Genomic DNA, 18,444 nt, shown 5'->3' with positions numbered 1-18,444 from the left:
AATACTGCTGGTAACACATCCACCCACCATTGATGTTTCTCCCCTAATGCCTTGGCTAAGGCTGTTTTCAAGGTTCGGTTCATTCGTTCCACCATTCCAGAACTTTGGGGATGGTACGGAATGTGGGTTTTTTGTTTTATGCCCATCCAGTTGCATATATTCTTTACTACTGCTCCTGTAAAGTGAGTTCCCTGATCAGAGTCAATTTGGATCGGTATTCCCCATCTGGGAATTATTTCCTCTGCCATTATTCGTGCCACGGTGGTGGCAGTACAGTTCCGGGTGGGGAATGCCTCGACCCACCTGGTAAACTGGTCTATTATTACCAGGCAATACTTCTTACCCCTTGATGTGGGGAGGGGTCCAGTGAAGTCTATTTGTATATTTTCCCATGGGCCCCTTGGCCGTGGTTGGTGGGCCATCCGTACCTTAACGGGTCGTCCTGGGTTGTGCTGTGCACACGCGATACAGCGTTGGCAATGTTTTGCCACATCTCTTCCTAGCCCAGGCCACCACCATGCTTTACTTATTAGTTCAATCATTGGCCCCCTTCCCATATGGGCGCTTCCGTGGTGTAGTTCTAAGAGCGTTTGTCTGATACATGCGGGGGCTATCACCTTCCCATCTTTCCGCCATATGGCCTCTTTGGTCTACCTCCTACTCGGTACCATTCCTGTCTTTCTCCTTCTGAGGTATCTTTATGTAATTTACTAATATCTATCTCTTCCACCTGTGCACTGGCTATGTTTTCTTCAACCATTTCTTGTTCAAGAGCTTGCTGTGCTGCTAAATTAGCAGCATGGTTCCCTCTTTGTTCCTGATTCTATATTTTCTGGTGCGCCTTTAATTTTATTACTGCTGCTTGTGCTGGGGCCTTTGCAGCTTCCAAGAGGGCCTCTATTTGCTGCTGGTGCTTTATACGATCCCCTCCTGTTTCCAGAGCTTGCAAAACCACCACCAGGGCGGCGGCATGCCCTCTGCTGTCTTCTGATGCTATCAAAAGATCATCTACATATTGCAATATGGGGTCAAGTCTACCGGTTCCAATAATGAACTCATAACTCGATGGAATATTGCTGGGCTATTATGAAAGCCCTGGGGCAACCGGGTCCATGTATACTGCCTGTCCCCTACTGTAAAAGCAAACTTTTCCTGTGATCCGGGGTCTAATGGTAATGACCAAAATCCATTAGCTATGTCCAGGATGGTAAACACCTTATGTTCCGGACTTAATCCATTCAAAATAGTGGCTGGACTTGCCACAATGGGGTGTAATTTTGGGGTTACTCTGTTTAATGCAGTATAATCGATTGTTAGCCGATATGATCCATCCAGCTTTTTTACTGGCCACACGGGCGAATTGGTCGTACTCGCTGTGGTCCTAATTATTCCTTTCTCCTCTAACTGACGTACAATTTTTGATATGGCTTCCTTTGCCTCGGGTTGGATTGGGTACTGCTTATGGGGTTTATGTTCAGGTCCAGGGACACACATAGGTTTTGTGGTGACCAATCCAGTGTCCTGTTTTGAGGTCGCCTATACTGACTTTATTGCCTCGCATATGATCCCATAGTCTCCATCCTCCTTCCAGTCCCGGGCCACGAGTTTCGCACTTCCTAGTGTTGCCAAATAGCAGAGTAGTTGTCCCCAATTTGCCTTATTTCCATCTTCCTGTACCCAGGTTAACTTCCCTTGTCTTGAATCTACTAGCAAATTAAATTCTTTTAACAAATCTATTCCTAAGATAGTCCCTTCACTATTTGGACATACATAAAATTGTGCGGGTAGTAATCGTCCCGCTAACTCCAATACTTGTACCTCACTTCTAAATGCATGTAAACGTTCCCCTCCCAACCCCACTATATCTATCCTGTGTTTGGTGAGGGGAAGGGGTAAATCGGTGATGGATACAGAAGCTCCCGTGTCTATTAACATATCACACTCTCGGCCCCCTAACAGTGCCGGTACATAGACTCTGGGATCTTCCTTTTCCCTTTTAATGGGGGCCACTGCAAGTCAGTGGCCGCCACCTTGTTCCTTTACGTACTGCAGGAACTTTTGATACATATCAGGGGTCTCGATCGGGTTTGGGTTCTCCCTTTTTGTCTAACACCTATCGGTCGGGTGTCCTAGTTTTCCACAGTTACAGCATACCGGTCGGTTTTGTTTGGGACCTCTACATTCTTTAGCCATATGACCCAGTTTTCCACAATTAAAACAAGCCCCCCTCTTCTTTGGGACAGTTCCCGAGTTGGCAGCCCCCACTCTTGTTTTATTGCTGGGGCTCGTTCTGCCTCTTTGGCATCTACCTGGCATGCCCATTGGACCACTGCATCATGTATTAGCGGCCACCACTCCCATTTTTAATATTGCTTGGTGGGATTGGGATAGCCCGTCCTTAAACATTTGGATAAATGGCTGAACGGTCATTTGTGGGTTTGCCTGCCCCGATGATTCCCGATATGCGACAAACACTCCCATTTTTAATATTGCTTGGTGGGATTGGGATAGCCTGTCCTTAAACATTTGGATAAATGGCTGATCGGTCATTTGTGGGTTTGCCTGCCCCGATGATTCCCGATATGCGACAAACAATCGTTTGCCGTAATCACTACTGCTTTCCCCCTTTCTCTGTTTTATCATGTAAGAAATCACACAACACCAGGTTATAGTCCAACAGCTTTATTTGAAATCACAAGCTTTCGGAGCGCTGCTCCTTTGTCAGGTGAAGTCCGGCATCTCCACACCATGGCTACTATCGACACCACAAACTGCCGGCTCAAAGTGGAGAGGATCTCTAAAAAGATCGCGCATATTGACACAGACATCAAGTTTCTACAGAGATGCAAGAAAGCAGACAAGACCGGCATCTCCACACCATGCCTGTTTTATCATCATTATGCGTCCCCAATTTGGTGAGGATCCCCCTAGGGCCGCCTGGACCGTCGCTTTGAAGGGGTTGTAACCCACGAGTTGGGCTGCCCTGTCTGTGGTTAGGGCTATGCGATCGGTCCAACCACCATCTCGGTGCCCTTGTTGATTGTTCACCTCCCTCCATTTGTCAGCCAGGCATTTAGCCCGTACTAACTGGTGGATGTCCCGAGGGTCCTCTTTGGCATCTACCTGGCATGCCCATTGGACCACTGCATCATATGTATTAGCGGCCACCACTCCCATTTTTAATATTGCTTGGTGGGATTGGGATAGCCTGCCCTTAAACATTTGGATAAATGGCTGATCGGTCATTTGTGGGTTTGCCTGCCCCGATGATTCCCGATATGTGACAAACAATCGTTTGCCGTAATCACTACTGCTTTCCCCCTTTCTCTGTTTTATCATCATTATGCATCCCCAATTTGGTGAGGATCCCCCTAGGGCCGCCTGGACCGCCGCTTTGAAGGGGTTGTAACCCACGAGTTGGGCTGCCCTGTCTGTGGTTAGGGCTATGCGATCGGTCCAACCACCATCTCGGTGCCCTTGTTGATTGTCCACCTCCCTCCATTTGTCAGCTGGGCATTTAGCCTGTACTAACAACAGAAAATGCTGGAAAAACACAGCAGGTCAGGCAACATCCGTGGAGAGAAATTTGAGTTGACGTTTCGGGTCGAACTCTTCTTCAAAACTGGAAAGAAAAGAAATTAGATCGAAGGTAGGGCTGGTGGATGTCCCGAGGGTGGAGATCGTGGATGTCCCACATCTCCTCAAGATTTCTCCAATTCCCCATTTGTACTACGGGGCTTCAATGTTCCCAAATCTTTTAATATTGTTTGTTTTTCTAAGGGGTCGAAAGCCTGATATTTTGCTGTGGGCGCTAGTACCGCCCCCCCTCTTTTCAAGGGAGCGGCCTTTACTACCTTTGGTTTTTCCTGTGTTTTACCTAAATCATCATCATCACTATCTTCTATGTCCGGCGGCGGTGCCGATGCTGCCGGGGCGTAGGGAGGTGGTTTTTCACCTTTTGATTCAGGGCCTGATATCCCTACAGGGGCGCAAAGGTGCGCCTGTTGTTCATTCCAGTATTCGGATTTATCCGTTCGATATCTGTCGATAACTGTTTTTCCTGTTCTTAAAAACTCTACTTCCTGTTCTAACTCAAGGATCCTCTCATTTTTACTTGCAAGTCTAGTGTGGAGTCACTGTACCTTATTCGTTAATGCGACTAACTGGTGCACTAGTATCACCCCCGCCTTTTTTGTCTTTTTCTGTTTCTGACCTTCCCACCACTCTCTTCGTGCCTCAGATTCTGGAGCGGGTGCCACCCCTCCTTTCTCATCTTATCAACTAAACCCTTCCGGTCGTCTGCATAGAACCTAGTAAGGGACCCCGCTGGTCCCTATTCTATTTCTTTCCCCGACGCCATTTTGTAGTCCAACTTACAGTCTTACCAAATGCCGAGTTCCTCTACTCGGGTTTGTTCTTGATACCTTAAAAGACTTTAAGCGGTTAATTAGTCACAACACACACATATATTTATTGACTTCACGATCCCAGGGTGCTTTGGAGCCTCTACGCCTACTTGATCCTGGCCATCACGTGGGGCCTAATCGCCCTCTTAATTCCGGCTCAGGCTAGGTACATGAGACAGGCGCCCTCCTTGTCCGTGTCGATCAGTCAATCACTCATTCCTTCGTGACCTTTATCATTATACAGTGTTCCCTTAGCACTCGCGATCCACACTCTCACAACTGTGTTCCCCTACCTCTCACAGACTTTCCTTGATTCATGATGCTACGGCACTGTCACTCCGCCTTCCCAGGTGACTCAATTTCTGGATGGTCAAAATTGACTTCTCGTCCGGGTTCACTGGTACGGGCAGTCTTTCAGTTCCGGAGCATCCTGGCGACTACGCCAATTGTTGGTGAAAAATAGATTCACTCAAGTCTGTCTCAAAGTAGAAGCTCACGGTTTATTCTTCAGAGCACTCTGGGAGAAGAGCCATAGACCCCGCGGTCTAGTGATCACCTTCTCGCCATTACAGTGGTATCGAAACTTCTTTTATACATTACAGCAAAATATTACACACAGGTGTGTTCAACCAATCACGCTCCTTTAGCAACAAGGTATTGAAACTTCTTTTATACATTATAGCAAAATATTACACACAGGTGTCTTCAACCAATCACGCTCCCCCAGCAACAACGCTCCTGTCCTCACAGGATACTAGTTTGGCAACATAAAATGATATGGAACCTTCCAGAACTTTGGGCACTTTTTAATAGTTAATTACAAAATGGGCAGTTTTGCAGCTACCAATTACTGTAACTCATCAATACACACAATTTTGATTCATCGACTTTGCATTATAGAATAGTAGAATTACATTAATGCATCCAAAGGGCTTCCAGCAAATAGTTTGCAGAAGGCTGCACCATAATCATAATCATAATCATAATCAACTTTCTTGTCATTGTTAGTGCACAAGTGCAGTACAACGAAATGTAGGCTTGCGGCTCCCGAGAGTGTATATTTAGATTAAGACATTTAAACATTCAACATACATTTGGCTTGTAATACATTAACATAAACATAACCATAATAAAGTGCATTGGCAGATGTGCAGGCTTTAGAGTTTATTTGTGGAGTTCAGTAGGATGACAGCCCTGGGAAAGAAGCTGTTCCTAAATCTGGTCGTACGGGTGCAAATGCATCTGTAGCATCTCCCAGATGGCAGGAGGGCGAACAGACTGTGGCTGGTGTGGGTAGGGTCTTTGATGATGGTCCGTGACCTCCGTAAACAGCGTTTCTGGTATATGTGCTCTATGGTCGGTAGCCGGGTGCCGGTAATGCGTTGGGCAGTTTTGACTACCCGCTGCAGGGCTTTCCGGTCATAGTAGCTACAGCTGCCATACCATACTGTGATACAGTTCGTCAGGATGCTCTCTATTGTGCAGCGGTAAAAATTAGAGAGGATCAGGGGTGACAGGTTACATTCCTTCAGCCTCCTTAGGAAATATAGGCGCTGCTGGGCCTTCTTCACCAGAGAGGAGGTATTGAGCGACCAGGAGAGGTCTTCCATGATGTGGACTCCGAGGAACTTAAAGCTGTCCACCCTTTCCACCGCAGCCCCATTGATGTGAATGGGGGTGTGACTTCCGCCTTTAGACTTTAGCCACTGAATAAATGTGAAATATTTAGTGTTTCCCACATTCAATAATTGTCAAGCACAATGGTTTTAATGGGAGCAGTCACAAACAGTTAATTCCTGCCCCTTGCCCACCACAACAGCACTTAGACATACTATGGGGAATCCTCATGGGACAAAGATGGAGCTTTGTGAATTTAACACAAAATGAGGGCAGCTAATGTTATAAAGCCTAAGGGGGGAATTACAGTTTGTGTCCCAAGCTGAGCCTGCCCCGTCTTAAGCTGAGTTTGTTTTGTCTTGTGCCCATGTTTCTTATTTACAAGTTCACTTCTTACAATACATTCTTTAACTCTTTATGTTGCTGCTTTAAGCTATATAATTTTCACCCTAACACCACTGAAAAACCATGCATCTGGTCCTTCAGATCAGACTATTGATTCTGGCTTCTGTACTAATATCGTCCTTTGCTTTTTTATTACAGAAGTGAACAGCAATTTTACAGGATCAAAGGATTATTGTGTGAGTGCGCTGAGAAGAATCTTTGATGCCTGGAAGAAAGTCAGCATTATCCCGGGTTACGAAAAACTCCCACGATTTGTAGCTGAATACATGTTTTGTAGTTCTGTGTAGTAGATCTTAATGAACTGTAAAGAACAGTGTTCTCAGGAAATTATTACAGTCGGTGAGAAATTCAAAACTGAAAGAAAATTGAATTCAAAAAATTTTATCACAACCTAGTCCATTCTCCATACAATTGGTGTAAAAAGACTGATAAATCTTTCAACAAAATATATTGAAGGGCATACAAATAAATAATAATTATGATTTATTGTGCCCTCCCAGCCCAGCAGGATCAACCTTTACTTGAGGAGGAGGAAGACATTGTGAATGGAATTTCCCCCTACCCAGAGTCCAATGGGTAAAATTGCCCCATATTGTTCCATAGACCTCCTGGTAATTTGCAGTTTCCAGTGGCACTATCACCAGGTTACATAGAATTACATTGAATTTTACAACACAGAAACCAACCATTTGGTCCAACAGGTCCATGCTGGCATTTATAGATCGTAGAATTTTACAACACAGAAGGAAGCCATTCGGCCCATTAATTCTGCGCCGGCTCTTTCGAAGAGAAATCCAGTTACTCCCACTCCTCCACTCTTTCCCCACATCCCTGCAATTTTTTCTGTTTCAAGTATTTATGCAATTCCCTTTTGAAGGCTACTACTGAATCTGTATCCACCACTCTATCAGTGCATTCCAAATCCTAACCACTCTTTCCGTAAAAAGTTTTACCTCATGTTGCCTCTGGTTCTTTTGCCAATCACCTTAAATCTGTGCCCTCTAATGATCGACTCTTCAGCCATTGGAAACAGTTTTTCTTTATTTACTCTATCTAAACCATTCATGATTTTAAACACTTATATCAAATCTCCTCATCCCTGGAACCATTTCTCTTCTGTAAATCTCTTCTGTACTCTCTCCAAAGCCTTCACGTCCTTCCTGAAGCGTGGTGCCCAGAATTGGACACAATACTCCAGTTAGGGCCGAACTAGTGTTTTATAAATGTTTAGCATAACTTCCTGGCTCTTGTACTCTATGCCTCTGTTTATAAAGCCCAGGATTCCATATGCTTTTCTAACCGCTTTGTTAACCTGTCCTGCCACCTTCAAAGATTTGTGCACAAACACCCCCAGGTCTCTCTCTTCTTGCACCCCTTTTAAAATGGTACCATTTAGCATGTATTGTCTCACGTCATTCTTCCTACCAAAATCCATCACCTCACACTTTTCTGCATTGAATTTCATCTGCCATCATTCCGCCCATTCCGCCCATTCCACCAATCTATCTATGTCCTTTTTAAGTATATTACTATCTTCCTCACTGTTTATTACACTTCCAAGTTTCGTGTCATCTGCACATTTCAAAATTGTGCTTGTACCCTCAAGTCCAAGTTATTAATGTATAACAAAACAGCAGTGGTCCTAGTACTGAACCCTGGGGAACACCACTATATACCTCCCTCCTGTCCGAAAAACAGCCATTCACCACAACTCTCTGTTTTCTATCCCTCAGCCAATTTTGCATCCATGGTGCTGCTGCCCCTTTTATCCCATGGGCTTCAATTTTGCTAATAAGTCTATTATGTGGTACTTTGTCAAACGCCGTTTGGAAGTCCATATACACAATATCAACTGCACTGCCTTCATCCACCCTCTCTGTTACCTCATCAAAAAACTCAATCAAATTAGTCAAACACAATTTGCCCATGACAAATCCCTGCTGGCTCTCCTTTACCAGTCCATGCTTGTCCAAGTGGCTATTAATTTTCTCCCAGATTATTGTTTCTAAAGCTTCCCCACCTCAGATGTTAAACTGACTGGCCTGGAATTGTCAGATTTATCCTGCTCCTCTTTTTTGAACAAGGGTGTAACATATGCAATCCTCCGGTCCTTTGCCATCACCCCTGTTGCTGAGGAAGATTGGAAGATTGAGGCCAGCACCTCTGCAATTTCTACCCTTACTTCCCTCAGCAACTTAGGATGCATCCCATCCGGACCAGATGACTTATCTACTTTATGTACCGCCAGTCTTTCTAGTACCTCTTTATTGATGTTTATCTCATCCAGTATCCCAGCAATCTCCTGGTTTACCATAGCTTTAGCAAAGTCCTCTTCCTTGGTAAAAGAAATGATGCAAAATACTCATTTAGTACCTCAGCCGTGCCCTCTGGCTCCACCAATAGAAAAGCCTCCTCTCACACTAATTCATCTCACCCTATCAGCATATCCTTTTATTCCTTTCTCCCTCATGTACTTATCTAGCTTCCCCTTAAATGAATCTATGCTCGTCGCCTCAACTACTTCATGTGTAGCGAGTTCCACATTCTAACCATTCTCTGGGTAAAGAAGTTTCTCCTGAATTCCCTATTGGATTTATTAGTGACTATCTTATGTGTATGGCTTCTAGTTTTGATCTCCCCACAGGTGGAAACATTTCTACGTCTACCCTATCAAACCCTTTCATAATCTTAAATACCTTTATCAGGTCACCCACAGCCTTTTCTGTTCTAGAGAAGAGATCCCAGGCCTGTTTAATCTTTCCTGATGGTTATAACCTCTCAGTTCTGGTAACATCCTTGTAAATCTTTTTTGCACCTTCTCCAGTGCCTCTATATTCTTTTGGTAATATGGAGACCAGAGCTGTACACATTATACTAAGTGATCTAACCAAGGTTCTATATAAGTTTAAGATAATCCTCATGTTGACAGGCAGCCATGGACATTCCGGAGGCTGGCAGCCACTTCCTGCCTACTTCTCGCCTGTTCCAGATGGGAAGTGGCAGGAGGTGGACCGACGGCAAGTCAATGAGACCCAGGACTTAAATAGATCAGGTCTCAAATTTTCTCCAGCGAGTGCATTTTACACTTGCCGCAGAGTTAAAATTGAGCCCAGGAGTCTACCTTAGGATTTTGTGCGTCTCCAGCAAGGAATGGAGATAAGATACAGATCAGCCATGATCTAATTGAATGGCGGAACAGGCTCGAGGGGCTGAATAGCCTACTCCTGTTCTTATGTTCCTAAATCAGAACCTGCGGGAAGAGAGCAGGACCTCAGCAGATAGGTCCCACGGGTGGTTTTAACTGCCCACCTGCCCAGTTTAAAATCACCCCTATTGTTTCTCATTCAGTATTAACCCAGGAAATTGGTATATTTTTGAATTTCTGTCGAATCTCATAATGTGGGAGATCAATAAATCAATAATGATGCTGATTAATTTTCTAATTAATATATAGTGATTGATTCTTACTAACTGGGGTAAGGGTTCCTCTGGTTGCTATGAGTAGCAAAGCTGTAAATGTGTTTGTGCAGACTTCTTCTGACGCTATTACTAGTAAAATTATAAACGTTCTTTTAGAATCAGCTACGTTTGATGGAATAATTCATTTCCAAAGAATGAATCTTTCATCTGGTATGAATTAACACTTTGATTATTTTGTCCTTTTGAAAATTCTTCCTGCCACATCCTCGTACCATTACTTGGTGTAAGTGCAGGTTTCATGGGTACCTAAAACTGACTCTTAAGAGAGAAACCCAAGATGTAGCTGGACAGGGAGAGAGCAAAGTGCAAGATCTAGATGAATAAAGAAAGAATTAACACATCAGTGACTCAGGTAGAACAGATGCAAGCAAAGTTGTTAAGAGTCAGATGCCATACCAGAACGACACACATTAGCCACAGTGTTCAGCACATCCTATCATGTAATCTACCCAACCCATTTAATCTCCTGAAGAAAGACAAATCAAGCAAAAGTCTAAAATGCTTAATTAATATTGCATTCTACATTATATATCTCAGGCAAGTTGCCTTCCTTAGCATGACTCTCCCATTCTCTTAGTAGCTCAGTATCCTGTTCTGCATGGGTTTTCTCTATCCTTTAACCTTCAGCCTTCAGTCAGGTACTTAGCCAAATATTTGCCCAGTTCTTTGTTAAACATTTTAATCAGTGCACCATTAATTGCTTTATCGCAGAGTTTATCCACATCACTAAATGGAAAGATTATCTGGTCTTAATTCTTCCTTGAGGCTTATTCATTTAATATTTATGTCCTTTAATTTCTCACTCTGTCCAAGTTAAATAACCTGCTCATCCATGCCTCATAAAACATGAAACCATGGGGTAATTTTCCAATTTAGCACTACTAGTGGGTAGTCTTCCCTTGCCCACCAATAGAGTGTGTGTTAGAAATGTTGGCCGCGATTTCGCAAGCTGTGGTGAGTTCAGCCCGGCCGGAGCAGACATCGGCCGCAACTCCGCACCCGTCTTCATCCTGCCTCCTCCGAGTGATTTTGCCATGATTGGGCTTGTTAAGTCCGCCCTGCGATGTTCCCAGCCAATTAAAAGGAAGCAGGTCTGATGTCGTCATCTGATGATGACTCATCAGCCAGTTTCCTTAAAGGGACTATGTCCAAATTCATTTTGACAGTTGTGCTGTCAGTGTTCTACAGCATTGAGGTGCTGCAAACACTGACAAGCACTGCACAAAGGTGCACGGCTGCACCCAGACTCTCCATGACTCCCTCCATATGCTTATGGAGGGAGTCACTGCACACAGGAAGGTTCTCTTCCCTTCCAGTGGGTGGAAGGCACCTCCCCAGGAGGTCAACGCAGCCTGGTTGCACATTGCACAGGAGGACACAAGTAGGGATGTGGTCAGGAGGACTAGGCTGCAGTGGCGCAAACCTTTCAATGATCACAGTAGATCACGAAACGTTACTGCAAAGCCACACTCAACCTCATCCTCCTGCGCCACTCATCACATCCCCATCACTCTGCCTTCCCTACCCTACTCCTGCACATCCTTACTCACACCAACTTACCTTGCACCTCCACCCATCCCTCTCTATCTACATTATCACTTCCCCATCTCACTGGTAACCCCTCACACTCACCCTCATCCTAGTCCAATCATAACAACTAACAACACACAAGGGTAGGCACTTGGGTGTTTTAGCCAATGGCCATGTAAACTTTCTGTTAATGTGTTGTCAAGCATTGAAATCCTTATTGTCACCACTTTGCCTTCTTGGACAGATTTGTGTGCACCTTTGGAAGTGTCTTAGTGAGTTGCAGTGAATGGTGAGACATAACGTCCGCCCCCACCCACCAATGGTGATGAGTGTGAAAGGAATGGCTTGGACATTGTAGGGATGCTTTATGGTGCTTGTGTGGGGTGGTGCCAACCTGGTGCATCATGTGGCAGCCAGGGTGTACAGTGTTAAGTGAAGCTAATCTGGACTTGGTGAGGTCACCGCTGGAGTCCTGGGCAGCAACGTCCACGGGTGATGATGCCCTGTGTCCAGCGCAGCATCAGTTGATTGTGGAGAAGGTTGGTGTGGATGTTGGTGCTGCTGGTGTGTCCGGTGATGCTGGTGTGCCTGGTGATGTTGGTGTTGGGTTTCTGTGGACCAAGGTGAGATTTTTTCAAGGGCACCGATGCTGATGGAATAGAGGGCAGGTGAGGTCGAGATGACAGAAGTATACTGTCAATGTTGAGATAGGTTGTTCCAAGGAGGTGGCTGTGGATAGAGAGATTACTCCAAACACTTCAAAAGTGCATAAAGCTCAAAAGTGAGTTCTAAATACTGAAGGCTGAAGCTTCTGAGATTGGAAACTGACCAGTTGTAAACTGGCAGGATTTAAACCACTTTTGCAGCTGTCACCTATTGAAAGAAATGGAGAGTTGTTCAGAACCCGATATACTTACCTGGTGTGATCCCTGAGTGACGGGAACTTTGTGGAAAACTTGGCAAAATGCTTTGGAGCTGGGAAAAAGGGGATTTAATTACTTTAAACACCCTCCTAACAAGCACAATTGCATGACCCTCCACTTAGTGCCGTGTCTGCAAAGCGCAGGCAGAAAAGGCACTTGGGAAACTGACAAGGAGGCGGGTTCAGAGCGGGATACCAGCCCACTGTCAATCTTTTTGATTTTGACAGCGGACCTGCCTCTGAGCACCAGCAAAATTCAACCCAGTGTGTGCACATCATTTCTCAACTATTTAGAACAATGAATCTCACAGAATAGAAGAAGGCCACTTGGTCCATTGTGTCTGTGCCAGCTCTTTACCAAAGCAATCTGTAACTAATCCCACTGCCCCACTCTCTTCCCATAGCTCTGTATCTTCCTGTGTTTCAAATATTTATCTCAACCCTCCTTGTACCAAACAATTCCATGCTCCAACAACCCACTCTATAAAGAAATTCTCCTAAACTCTCTCCTCTCTCTAACTGACAATTTAAATTGATAACCTTTTGTCGCTGACTCCTCAACCAGGGGAAATAGTCTTTCCCTATTCACCCCTATCAAAACCTTTCATAATTAAAAAAAAAAATCTCTGAAATTTTCTCTTAGCCTGTTCCAGTGGAAATAGCCCCTGTATCTCAAGTCCCTTTAATAATTGTAGATGTTTGTCCAAAGTGTAAAAATTAATACCTGGAATTCTAAAGTGAGAAAATGATGCTCCAGTTGTACAGAGCCTTGGTTAGATCCCATCTGGAGTTCTGCGTTCAGTTTTGGGCACTGAATCTCAGGAGAGATATATTGGCCTTAGAAAGGGTACAGAGTCACCAGAATGATAGGAGGACTTAAAAGGTTAAATTATGAGCACAGGTTGCATAAACTTGGTTTGTATTCCCTTGAGTTTAAAGCGTTGAGGGGTAATCTAACCGTGGTGTTTGAAATGATAAATGATTCGAAAGGGTAGATATAAAGAAATTATTTCCTCTGGTAGGAGAATCCAGAACAAGAGGGCATAATCTCAAAATTAGAGTTAGGCCATTTAGAAGTGCAATCAGGAAACACTTTTCACACAAAGGGCAGTGGAAATCTGGAACTTGCTCCCCCAAAAGGCTGTGGATGCTAGGACAATTGAAATTTTCGAGATTTAGATCAACAGATTTTTGTTAGGTAAGGATATCCAGGGATATGTTACAAATGTGGGTAAATGGAGTGGAGGTACAGAGCAGCCATGATCTAATTGAATGGAGGAACAGGCTCAAGGGGCTGAATGGCTGTTTTCTGTTCCTTTGAAAACCATGCACGTTACTGAATTTCCAATAAGTGGCCTGTTGTTAAAACTGAGTCCGCAAATTCTTTCAAAACAGAATTATATAGTTGCTTTCAAAAGAAATATTAAAGAATATGAGGAGTGAGCAGGAGAGTGGGATTAGACTAGATAGACCATTGAAGAGGAAAACACCTTGTAGACTTGATGGGTCAAATGGCCTGCTTCTGTGCTGGAACATTCAATAATTCTATAAAATTCACCTCAAGGTATTTTTAGGAATTTGATAGAGAAATTGAACATAGTACAATCGGAGTGATTCTATGATTGGTGCTTCCACTATGGAGCAGCCTCTCGAGAAATCACAGGCGCACAGTCTATGATTTTTTGTCCTTTAATTTTAGTAGGCAGAAATTCGCAGGTTGTGTGCCTGCAGTTTCCCAAAATGTGTCCCCTGTGAGCCCTGCTCTTCATGGGGAATAGCAGATTGTGGAATCATCCTAATATAATTAGTTCTCAAGATAGACGCAGGTGAGGGAGTTCATTTGGCCCAGCCTAGGAAATCCATTCAGAAATAAAATAGACTCCGGGAATTTCCTTTGGGTTTGTTCCGATCGGCCACCGAGCAGAAACCCTGGATGCACAGGAAGTTACAACAGCCGAACTGGGGAAGACTTGAGGAAATTCCCGGTGACAGTTCTTTCTCCTTCCATGACAGTACTCAGCGATGGGAGGGTAGGGAGTGTCTGTATCGTGATGCACAGGGCACTACAATTATATGGGACAGGCTAAATGGACCAGTAAGTCTTTTCCTGTCTGTCATTTTTGTATTTTCCTTAATCACTCCAGGTTTTTTGCCTTAACTATCCTACCCAGAAACCTATTCCATGTGTTGATCACTCTTTGTCTGATGATCTTCCTGACAACGAACTGCAGTTCTTTTTCTAAGGGGGAATTTTAACCCCCCAGGATGGTTGGGGGGGGGAGTTAAATTCTTAAAAATGGGAAACCTGACCCCAACCCACTGCGAATGTGCCCACTTCTGGTTTAACCTGCTCTCGAGAAGTGGGTCAGTAATTTTAATACATTAATGTGACTGCATGCCTCAGATTTTAGCAGCCGTTTGGAGCTGCGGGCTGGGAAACACAGCAGCTAAAGAAAGGGCGGTGAGAACTGCTGGATCCAGCAGGTAAGTGCTTTTCCAACACGGCTTGTGGGCCAGGAGGAGCAGCAGTGCTTCCCCCCCACCCCTCAACCTAACCTGCCGCAGTGTGCCTCCCTCCCCGCGGTCCGATCTGCACCACCCCTCCCCACCCAGCGATCCCTCTCCCTCCTTCCTCTCCGGCCCCTGGCTGCGGCCTCTGTTTCTGGGTTTCCTGGCCATTAAAAGTCGGCTCCACTCCCTCCCCATCTCCCTGTAAATATCGGGGCCTAAGTGCCAGCTTGACTCACTTGGTAGCATTCTTGTCTCCAAGGTGGAAGTGGGACACACATCCCACATCAGGGTTTGAGCATATAGTTTAGGCTGACACATCTGCAGTACTGAGAACGCGCTGGATAAAAAGTAGACAATGCTGGTACAGGTGGATGTTAAAGATCACATAGTATTATTCAAAGAAAAGTGGGGAGTTTTCCCAATATCCTGGACAATATTCCTCCTTTAACCTACACTACCCCAAAAAAGTTTAACTGGCCATTCAGTCATTGCTCCTTGTGGGTATCACTGTATGCGATGTTATATTTATCCACATAACACCAGGAACTGCACAATGTACTTCATTCTATGTGAAGCATCTTGGCACATTTATGAGAGACATGATAAGGTGCTATATAAATATAACTTCTTTCTTTTCTTCTAGAATTACAGGGTGAACAGGAAAGACAAATACTATAACTAATGATTAGTGGTTGAAAACACAGAAGCCAGAAACGCTCTTTAGAACTGTGCTTTAAGAAGCCTGAGTAATATCCAATATTTGGGAGACGAGGAGTCAAATGACATGTTAGAAAGCTAACGGATTAATATAGTTGGAAATTACAGGATACAAAAAAATACCACGTCAAAACAAATCTAAAGAGATTTATGAACCAGTGAGAAATCCCAGTTCTGCACTGACTGTAGTTTCCATGGGCTACGCTGTTTCACACTGAACAAAAACAATGGATCAATCATGTTACAGATATTCAGAAATTATGACTGGTTAAAATTAACAATCCAGCTCCCCAAATGCCTCAGTTGGTAAAGTGATGTATAATGCGCTGCACCCGTTCACACCCAGGAGTGATGCTATTTTCTGGCCCAGGTAATTAAAGTGGCCCAGGACTACAACTGGAGCAGGCCCACCTCCTAGCGGCTCTTTACAAACACTGAGTACAGTTATTGTGTGTAAGCAACTTGGTGAACAAAATTGAAATTCCTTAGAAGATCTTGCTGTAAAATACAATCTAAATGTAAGCTGACAAAGAAATAACATTCCAGCAGATGCATTTTACTAGAGTTACTGTATTTTTCCATGTTTTTTACTAACAGTTCTGTTTCGGCAGCTTTAGAAATCAGCCACAATACTTGGATTTGTTGCACTTGTGCCAAAGAGTCTATTTGCAGTGAACACATTTAATCAGTACATCAGTGTTACAATTCAGCAACTAAGAAATGTGTTTCCAGTGCCTTTTAACATTCTTCATGGCTGAGATTCTGTATAATTATCCTGCTGAGTAATGCTTACTAATATACAGCTTAACACAAAAGGAAACCTTAGCGCTTAAAATGTTAATGCTGTTTCAATCTTCTTGAAAATTGCAATATAATTTTTGTTTAATGCTTTGCAGGATCTGAAATTAACACAGAAATTTGCTTTTTAACAAGGATTTCATGCTGAAGTGCATTCAAAGTGCCAAAGAGTGACTCACTCACCATTAAATAGTAGTAATATTGGGTAAATCAACTTAAATGCATAATTTCTGTGTATTCCCTATCGAGTCAATAAAGTTTCAAACTGTATTGCAATTCTGTGCTCGAACTGGCTCAAGGTAAAAGCAATTTATAGGGATGGTTATTGCCATGAGGTTAGAGAGGAAAAGAGAGTTTTCTGGCAGAATCAGCTACTGGAACTGGCTGCTTCAAAAGATGTGCTGCTGCATAGCCATTTTGGAAGTTGTGGTTTACTTATACTACAGCAGATGCTACACCTACTGCGTGTCAACCCTTTCAACCTGACTTTCACAGTTTTACCTTGGTTTCCATTCAACCTAAAATAAATATAACTCTATAATGACACATGTAATCAGTCAAGATGTGATGTCATCAAGTTACCAACTGCACCAATCCCAGTTCGACTTATAAACAGTGGCTTGCAAGAGACTCCATACCATTAATCATTCAAAAAGTTTGGAAGGATCAACTGTTCATAAAAACCTTGAAGTTAACTGTAGGATTTTCTTTTATTCTGCTATGTTCATTCAAGATCTTAAAACTCTTGTATAGAACTGTCACAGAAAATATCTCATTTACTTGGTGTTGTGTCGGTACCTTTTTACCTAGACACAATTAGAACTCCGAACTCAGAGATTCAAACATGAAGTGCTTTATTCGAAGGGAAAGGAGAAGTTCTGGAGAGTTCCAAACAAAGAGAGCTAAACTTAACCAAGAGAACACCCAACCATGTATCTGCTGTGACAGCGCCACCACAGGTGGGAGGAGAACACACAATACATAACATATTCCTCCCCTCTTAAATGGAAGGTGTAGTGTATGTACTTTGCAAAAGGAACTATATTCTGCAGCCCCTGTATACTGCAGTACCAGTAGTGACCACCCCTGTATATAAGCCTGTGTAGTAACATTTGCATAGTAGTTCCAGGTTGCCTCCATTCAGTAAAGACCTGTTATAACCAACTCCTGCAGTCCGTGTCTCAATTATACACGGACATAATACTGCCGACGAGCAGATATGAACTTACCTACAGTCTGCACCACCTCATGGGGATCCATCCCTGAAGCGAAGTTATCAGAGGTCGAGGCCAGAAGGAAGAAAGAAACAGAAGAAACGGGCGTCGACCGTGGACATCCGCCTCTGAGTCAGCGGAGTTGAAGATTTGCAGGAGAGGCTGTCGAGAGCGGGGCTTGGTTATCCTGTTGATGGTGCTTCAGCTAATCGGGCTGGTGGCAGGTAGTAAACTGATACTTCCTGGGCTGTGGCGGTCTAGAGCTCGAGCGGGTGGCTTTGCAACGGGGCCCAGCAGCGCTTTCGGGAAGAGGAGAGAGAGAGAGGGTGGAGCACACAGGGTGCGGCCAGTGCTACGAAGCCGGGCAGCGTACAGACCCGAGAAGAGGGAGGCAAGAGTCCCGCAGGGTTGTTCCGACGATGGGGAAATAATAAAAATTAAACGCGCAGAAAGCCGCGAGGAGCTGCAGTTTGCCACGGGAACCACGGAGAGCGGCGTTAGCAGCAGCGTGGGGGGAAGTGCACGAAGACCATAGGGCGTTGCCATCAAGGCATAAAACACCAGCAACAGCGCTAGCAACAGCGGAGAAGACAGAAAGCGCGGGAGGCACCATCTTAATCCAGCGGGGAAGAAGGCAAAGCGCGGTAGGCGCCATTTTGTTAAATCGGGGAAGAAGGCAAAGCGCGGGAGGCACCATTTTAGATTTCCAAGATGCCGAAGAGTGGCAATATCACTGCCTTCGATAATGCAATAGAAGACTGGACCACGTATGTGGAAAGAGTCGAGGTATATTGCGAGGCAAACGAAGTAGCCGATGAGAAAAAGGCATTGGTACTGCTAAACT

At 44.3% G+C, this 18,444-nt stretch overlaps 1 protein-coding gene across 1 annotated transcript in view; it reads left to right on the top strand.

Moving 5' to 3' along the window:
• The window catches only part of LOC147117386 (uncharacterized), a 441,284-nt gene extending 424,628 nt beyond the window's left edge, over positions 1-16,656 (top strand). The window contains exon 35 of the mRNA XM_085988353.1: positions 6,567-16,656. Coding sequence (XP_085844479.1) covers positions 6,567-6,572 — 6 coding nt within the window. The 3' untranslated portion in view covers positions 6,573-16,656. The remainder of the gene's footprint in view (positions 1-6,566) is intronic.
• The last annotated feature ends 1,788 nt before the right edge of the window (positions 16,657-18,444 follow it).

The sequence above is a fragment of the Somniosus microcephalus genome, chromosome 5 (genome assembly GCF_052327205.1).
Source record: "Somniosus microcephalus isolate GS21.2 chromosome 5, FLI_Smic_1.0, whole genome shotgun sequence".
In the NCBI taxonomy this organism is placed as follows: Eukaryota; Metazoa; Chordata; class Chondrichthyes; order Squaliformes; family Somniosidae; genus Somniosus; species Somniosus microcephalus.
The sequence above is the reverse complement of the archived record's forward strand: the minus strand, read 5'-3'. Positions and strand labels throughout refer to the sequence as shown.